This window comes from Pongo pygmaeus, chromosome 1 (assembly GCF_028885625.2).
Source record: "Pongo pygmaeus isolate AG05252 chromosome 1, NHGRI_mPonPyg2-v2.0_pri, whole genome shotgun sequence".
Classification (NCBI taxonomy): domain Eukaryota; kingdom Metazoa; phylum Chordata; class Mammalia; order Primates; family Hominidae; genus Pongo; species Pongo pygmaeus.
Window position 1 is genome coordinate 26,775,245 of NC_072373.2, and position 8,176 is coordinate 26,783,420.

The window sequence follows — 8,176 nt, forward strand, 5'->3', positions numbered from 1 at the left end:
CCTGACTTCTATATCCTTAAAATGTCTAACAGCTATCCAATAAGTAGTTTTCAAATTTCTCCTTTTGCTTGTGAAATGAAATTATATGCCTTCTAACATTAATAAGTAAATATAAAACTACTGAACTCTTAATTTTTCACATATAAAGCAGCAAATAAAAGCCTTGTATAAGAGTACACGGCCTTGGCCCGGCGCGGTGGCTCACGCCTGTAATCCCAGTACTTTGGGAGGCTGAGGCGGGCGGATCATGAGGTCAGGAGATCGAGACCATCCTGGCTAACACAATGAAACCCCGTCTCTACTAAAAATACAAAAAATTAGCTGGGCGTGGTGGCGGGCGCCTGTAGTCCCAGCTACTCGAGAGACTGAGGCAGGAGAATGGCGTGAACCCAGGAAGCAGAGCGTGCAGTGAGCCGAGATCACACCACTGCACTCCAGCCTGGGTGACAGAGCGAGACTCCGACACAAAAAAAAAAAAAGAGTACATAGCCTTATATAAGAACATCTATTTCAATATATTAGATAACTATCAGATTATGATAAAATCTCATTTAAATTCTTTTGAAATTTTTCTTTTTTTCTAGGTAGTCACTTATAAGCCAACTTATAACTGAGAACAAGACAGAAATCCACAACTTACATCTGTTGGAATTTGTAGCTCTTCTTTGGTATATTCATGGACTACCTGGATTAAATCTTTTGGGAAATATCCAAAAATGTGTCCAACCTGTACAAAAGAATGGGCAAAAGGGACACATATCAATCAAATTCTGTATGAGAAATATAAACGAGAGAGCTGCAAACCTCAATCTACAGCACATATCAAGCAATCAGCTTTTTCTTGTAATGTCATTACTTTTCTCCGCTATTTGAGACCACTTCCAACATCACTAGTGACACTTTGTATGGGTCCCAGAGTGTTATTCAAAGTTTACAGTATTGCACTAAACACAAAAAATACATGAGAACCACAAGAGATCACTTTTTACGCACTATACAATTTACTGGAGCGATGAACTGCTCACGTGGAAATGATTAGCGTCACATGGCATTTTAAGTGGATACTCACAATACTTGAGCTCACTAGAATAGCAAGAGGAGGTGGCTATAAAATATTATAGTACAGTATGTAGTACAATTAATTTATGCAATTATGATTTAATATTTTATCTTTACGTTTGTTTATATTTCTCTCGACTGCAAAAGGCACCATGTAAGATCTGAGTTTGTGTGTGTACATTTTGATAAACTGTAACTTTTTATACAGATTTGTGAATGTTTTATGGTAGTAAACAATAAAATACACTAGGATCTACATATAGTTTACATATCAATAACATATCTTTTTCTTAATTTTTTCAGTATTTCTAGGCTATGCAGTCTGAGTTTTTAACAAATTAATGCAAATCTCCACAAAATTTTACAATATATTTATTGAAAGAAATCTGCATTATAAGTGGACCCACAGAGTTCAAACCTGTGTTGCCCAAGGATCAACTGTATTTGCAGATATGATGTGCTATACTGCCATTTTCCAAAACGATATTGGTAACTGGAGACAAAACAAAATTACAGTGTAATATACACTAATCTGCACACCAAGCTTTCGTTTCATGCACACCAAAATCTGTACAGAAAATAATTCCATTCATTTTCAGCACTAGTAAAATGTGCCCTCTTGAGAAACACACTGTCTGAAAGGAAGAGGTAGATCTCCCAATCATTAAAGGAGGAGGCTGGCATGTAAATCAAATGCACAAAAAGAAAAAAAGGCCATCTTATCACTAATTCATAAAACATCTCCATTCATGAGTGCTCTCGATCTGAAAACTATCTGAAAGCCAGTATTAGTAGTAAAATACTGCCATGGAGATTAGATAAGGGCAATTAAACTCTGTGTTATCGGCAGATCAAGTCTAAAATGCTAAGAAACCAAAAAAGACTGCAGAATGAAAACTAAGAAACAGAAATGAGAATCATTTTGAAAGCTGAAGACAGAGTTTTTAATTTCCTAAGAATAAGGTTCATCAAATTAGAGGGGAGACTATTTTAAGGGAGAACCTGGAAAAAGGAAACAAATCAGAGGTAGAGGTATATAGAGAAAGGGAAATACTATACATTTACCTTCCTTAATCTTTGTCAATTAGGACCACAGGTGGCATCTCATTTCTTATTTGACCAAAAAAAAAAAAAAAATCATAGGCCCACATGACAAGAAAAAATCTTTATGTCTAATTTTGCTTTCATAAATCATTTCTGCCGAGGTACTGTTGATTTCATTTGGGCGGGGGGTAGGGGGGGAAGTAGAGTATTGCCTTAAGAGAACAAATTCTGCATAAGATAATATCAGGACAAATATAAATAAATGCCACTGCCTCATAAGGAAATACTGAAAAAGATGACAGATAAGGCATGAGCCTTTCCATTAAAGAGTCTTTGACTTTACGTGAGCTAAGACAGTACACAAATTAACTGCCATACAAAGCAGTAAAACAAATGCCACATGAACAGCGCAAACAAAGTGCCACCTAAACAATCATCAGGCAGCAAAGATCCTTTCTGGCTGGGTGCTGAAGGCAGCGTTCCTTAAGAAGGCAGGATGAGAGGTGTGACCCAGAAAGACTGACAGGACATCCAGAGGTGAATACGTGAATGAGCAAAACTGCAGTGGGAGGAAAATGTTAAGTCAAGTTCATTCATCCAAATGCTCAAAGATGAGGAGTGGAAAAAAAAACTTAACTGTTCTATGAAAAACGCAGCCTAGGTACATGGAAAAATATTTCCAAGAGTAAAGATTATCAACAAATCTCATTAGGTAGACTTGAAAGAAACAGAATAGATTTGTTTTGGTATGGAGTGAGTCACTTGGGATGCTCTCTAAATACGAGAGCTGAACCTGACCACTTGTTGTTTCCCAAGATTACTCCCTAGGAACCTGGAATGCCAACAAAATCCGTCTGTTTTCCCCAAGGGGATTTCTGAAGCCTTATTTTCTCTTTGTTTGTTTGGTGTTTTACTGACAGTGAAAACTTTCATAGTTGGGATGGGTATTTCTCTAAGTTGGGACAATCCTAAAGATATCGAGGACCCTTACTACTTGAAGTAAAGACACAGTCCACATATCACGCTTTCTAAAAAGGAAAGGATAATAACTCATAAGACAGGCCTCTCAATCAGGTCACTCCCAGTGAATCTCCTCATTAAAAACACCAAAGCATGATGCAGTCATTGACTGCCAGGTCTGATATCAGGGTACCCATAAAATCAGCCGGGAACAGATCCCCTGGGGTAACCTCCAGACACAAGTGTCTGAAAAGCAGGACAAGGATGACCCCCAAGGCTGCAAACAAAAATACAAACAAGAAAGCACACGGGAAACACAACATCTTGCTTTTTTACAGACTTATAATAGCACAGATGATTAGGGAACTGTTCCCAAGACTGCCACTTTTTCATAAATAATAATATAAGCAAAGAAATACACATAAAATCAACTTTAAACTTACATGCCTGAAACACTCTCTCACACATAGTTTACAGGAGTAAGTCTAATTCCTATGAATCCTTCCTTTTTAAAGCAATGAAGTAAAGAATTTTTCAGCTCTTACCATTTCAACCTCTAATATGTACGGAGCATCCTAGAGGTTGACGCTGAGGGGAACTTGCCAGAATCAGTTCTATTTCAGAAGGCTCTGCTGAGCCCCTACTCTGTGCAGACCCAAGGCCTGCTGGGGACACAGGGCCATCTTTTTTCACAGTCAGGCAGAGAGGACAAGTTAACTCCATCAAAGGTCCCAAGAAAATGCAGTCATTTAAATCTACAGTGCTAAAGAAGCCAATAAAAATTAAGCAAACAAAGTATGCCAAAATTTTACTTACACTTCCAGCCCAAACTTCAGGCCATCCTCTTGCCAGTTTATAGTAAACATATACAGGATCACCTTTTTTAAAATTCACAAAACGACAATCCGGGCCTGTGAAATCTTGAAGAGCCTCACCGCGGTACATTAACACTGTATATAAAGAGAGAGAAAAAAAATAGCCAGATATCAGGATTCAGTGTTCACAGTGCATATTGATTTATCAGGAAATATAAGAATCCCACTATAAACAACAACCAAGTTTTTCCAGTACTCTCTGGAATTTCTTTCATATGCTCAAAGTATCTCAAATCCTTAGAGCTTTACTGCTATAAATCATACCTTCTGCAAGCAGACAAGGGAAAGGAAAACCTTCTCTATTTTTCTCTACGGATAATACTGAGAAACAAAAAGCAATGTGTCAACTACCACACATGGCTTTTCTCACCCAAGTGAAACTCTCGATTCCCTCTCTAACCTTCTAGTCCTCAATCTTTTCTGTTTCATATTCATAAAAAGCTTCCTTTTGCAAATGGGTAAATTCAAGCCCAAATGATGACTAGCTTAAGCATGGCTACATGAAAGGGTAATAGGGAATTAGAGTACCCAGGAACCCCCAAGAGGTCAATTAACTTGAACTAACCACTAAAAGGCTCTATCTTCAAGTGACTGTAACCAGTACTATGTAGCAGTAAACACTGTCAATTTCATTTGCAGCCAAGTTGTTCCCTCAGTACAGTGTCTGGATAAATTAATGGGAAAGGATATCTATCACACCCTACTACAGATTCAATTACATCACAAGGCAATATTTTCTGAAAGTAAATAATGTTGACTGTATCCAACATTAAGTTTCAAAACAAAGGAAAGAATACCCTTATGTATATTTTTCTATAAACAAAATAAAAAGTCGACATCTCATTTGGCTGGGACTAAGCAAAACTATGAGAATAGGTCAGTAATTCAATCACGCTTGATCTAGAAACCGGTAGAAGCAGTACTTTTATTTTTGTTGACCACATACACAGTTTTCCATGTAAGATGAAATGGACAATAAATACATCTAAATAGCAGAGACAAAGAAGGATGAATGGAAACAAGACTTTTTCCAAAAGCCAATTTGCAATAAAATACATTAAAAACGTGCCTTTAAATGGCTATACACACATATAGATTTGGAAGGGGCTACTTGTTTTTTGAAGCTAAACTCTGATTACTTTCCAACATGTCAGCTTTGTAGCTCAGATATAATTGAGTGTGAGGCCAGGTTTAAGGTGATGGACAATTTAAGGTTGGGAATAAGATCAGAACTGGAAACGGCAATGTTTCTTTTGCTCCCCCTTATAATAGATCATAGAGGATTTATGATAATATATCAGATGCCAACAAAATGCGCCCTGTGGAACAGCTATTTGAAAAGCACACAAGGGCACCGTACACACTCACATTACTAAACACTTTCTACAACACAACACAGACCCATCTAGACCTTGCTCCTGTTGATGCCTATTGTATTTGGTTTCCTCTGAACACATACCATTTCTCAAGTTATGTTACAACCGTGAGCTCTTCTAACATCACGCCTCAGTACTGAAGAAGCATCAGTGATGTGATGATTCTCCGGGTAACCTGTATTGAGGAACCCAGGCAGGGCAATGCTTGCAAGCAAAGAATACCAACTATCTTGCCATTGCCAACGGCAAATGGGTAACAGCGTGGTTTTGACCCAAGAAAACTAAAGGGAAAAATCATGGCAGTTGTACCGCTTTTGTAGTGTTTATTTACATCAACCACAGGGTTATCTCTAGGAATGGCTTCACACTCATTAAAGATCTCTTTTCTTGATTAGTGTTGTAGAGATACAAACAGTTCATATTACGAAATTCGGTTTTGATAACATCAATTTGAATATAAACAGCTAAACCGTAGGGTTCTTGGCCTTCTTAAAATGAATACTTTTCTACAGGCATTGCTTAACAGTGTATGAAAAACCGTTTCTGCGGTGGCTATCAGTAAGTTACAAGGTTGAGACGGTCTGGGAGGCCCTAAAATGATCCTGGTCCAGCGAACATAGAGGGAAGAGGTTTCAACACACAAGTGGCTAAGGCTAAACCAAGCTTGGCTTATGAGACCCTTGGAGTATTTACTGTCATTCCTGTAATAACCCTCTTCATCTGAGCCTGAAGATCTGTGCCCTCTCCACCGCCCACCTCCAATCCCAGACTGGAGAGCAATTCCGCTTCCTGCGCACAGAAGAGGAGGCTGCCGGTCCCAGGTGGCCAGTGCAGATCCTCGGTCTCTGCAGAGCGAAAGATTTTGGTCTTCCTGCAGCCCTGCCTGGCAGTCTGCAAGGAGGCTTCCAAGCAGAGAAACGACAGGATTGATGAAAGTCAGGGCAGAGACCTCGGAATACAATGAGTGCTTGGACTCCGGACTCGTCCCAAACCTAAACTCCCAATTCCTGTTCAAAAGGCGGTACAAGCCCAAATCCCAATAAAGCAGAAGGGCAAAGGAGCAGCGCCAGGGAGCCTTTCCAAACAAACCCCACCATCAACCTGCCACTGGGAAAACGCCCACCGAGCCCTTGGCGCATCTGCCGGGGTGATGCACCCACTGAGGTCCCCGCAGCGCGGGCAAGAAAGCTTTGGTTGCGGCGTGGGGAGCCCAGACGCGCGGCGCGCAACCACATCTATCCTCCGAGCCCAGGCAGATGGAGGGGTGGGAAGGGGACGCTGTGAGCCACTACTGGGGAAGCCGGGGACCACCGCAAGCAACCCCCCGCCTCAGCAGAGGAAAAATAAAACGCTGGCAACAAGTGGGAGGTGCAGCCCCCCATGGTCAGGCCCGAGGGGCCGGGCGCAGGCAGAGCGGGAGAAGGCAGACACAGGCACCCGGAGCGCGCCCACCCCCGCGTTCAGCCCGTCCCGCCTGGGACCCCCGGGCCGGCCTGCGGGGCTGCGGAACTCCGGTCCCCGCACAGCCCAGGCGGCGCCGCCGCGGAGACCCCGGGACCGGCGGAGACCCCGAGGCCAGCCGCCCCCCTAGCGCACTCACTGCTGCATTCGTCGTCCGCGCAGAGTTTGTGCTCCGAGAAGCGCCGGCCAGTGCTGGGGTTCAGCGGGCCCGGCACCCGCCAGGGCAGCCCGAGCACGAGCAGCCAGACGAGCAGCCCAGGCGCCGCAGCCATGTTGTGGTCAACTCGGGGAGCCGGTGACGCGGAGGAGGAGGCAGGGGCGGGCGCAGAGGGGCGGGACGGGGGCGGGGACGGGGCGGGCGCAGAGGGGCGGGACGGGGGCGGGGACGGGGCGGGGAGGGGGGGCGGGGAGGGGGGGCGGGGGCGGGGACGGGGCGGGGAGGGGGGGGGCGGGGGCGGGGACCGGGCGGGGAAGGGGGGGCTGGGGCGGGGAGGAGGGGAGCTGGGGCGGGGAGGGGGGCTGGGGCGGGGGCGGGGACGGGGACGGGGGCGGGGACCGGGGCGGGGACCGGGACGGGGACGGGGGCAGGGACGGGCGCAGGGACGCGGGCAGGGACCGGGCGGAGCGCCGGGGGCGTGTGGGAAGACAAGCGCAGAGGGGCGGCGCCCGCGAAGGTCTGAGCAGTTTCCGACTGACACGTCAGCAGGGGCTCTACGAGGGATGCGGGAGACCTCTAGGAGGAGGACTGGCAGCAGCCTTGTCCTCTCCTCGAAGCCTTCTCCTCTGGTCGCTGCCTTGGCAACCAGGACTCTAAGTGTTCTCCCTCGCCCAATCACCTGCCTTTGCCCCAGTCCCTCGCAGAACCTCCGCGTGACTCCATTCTTAGTTCACCCCTCCCTGCGCGCTTGGGTCCCTCAACCCTGCGCCATCTCAACAGGTCCCTTCTGGCGCCTTCTCGCAGCTTCTGGTTTGTGGCCTGTCCCGAACCAGCCCCCCACTTCACCCCGCTACCCCCACTCTTGGCATGGTACCTCCTTTTCTGAACTACCAAATCCCACCCGCGATTTGCCACTGTTAGTCTCTGGTTTCAGGCTCCCTCCTCTTCAGCCTCCCAGGGCTTCCTTGGGGGGATCATCCCGTGATGCTCTTTGATTAAGAAAGGGGGAGGTGAGTGGAATAGGGGGCTGAGGATGTAAATCAGAGCCCGTAGCCTGCTTGGTCCTTAATAGAAATGAGTAATGGTCCTTGGGCTGAGATCTTGAGATTCCTAGATCTATATCCATAGGAAAAAAAGTAAATTAATTCAATAACAGTGTGATGAGCTTCCATTTTATACTTATTTCATGCCAGAATTAAGATTAATCTTCACAACAATCGCACCTTAGAGTAGTAGGTCCTATT

The 8,176-nt window shown here is 44.9% G+C and overlaps 1 protein-coding gene across 2 annotated transcripts in view; it reads right to left on the reverse strand.

Annotated features, from left to right (window-relative positions):
- MIA3 (MIA SH3 domain ER export factor 3) overlaps nt 1-7,095 on the reverse strand; it is a 47,769-nt gene extending 40,674 nt beyond the window's left edge. For both annotated transcript variants that reach the window (XM_054467956.2, XM_054467973.2), the window contains exons 1-3: nt 6,915-7,095; nt 3,880-4,013; nt 641-727 (exon numbers count right to left, since the gene is read on the reverse strand). In XM_054467956.2, coding sequence (XP_054323931.1) covers nt 641-727; nt 3,880-4,013; nt 6,915-7,047 — 354 coding nt within the window. In that variant the 5' untranslated portion in view covers nt 7,048-7,095. The remainder of the gene's footprint in view (nt 1-640; nt 728-3,879; nt 4,014-6,914) is intronic.
- Nucleotides 7,096-8,176: the final 1,081 nt, after the last annotated feature.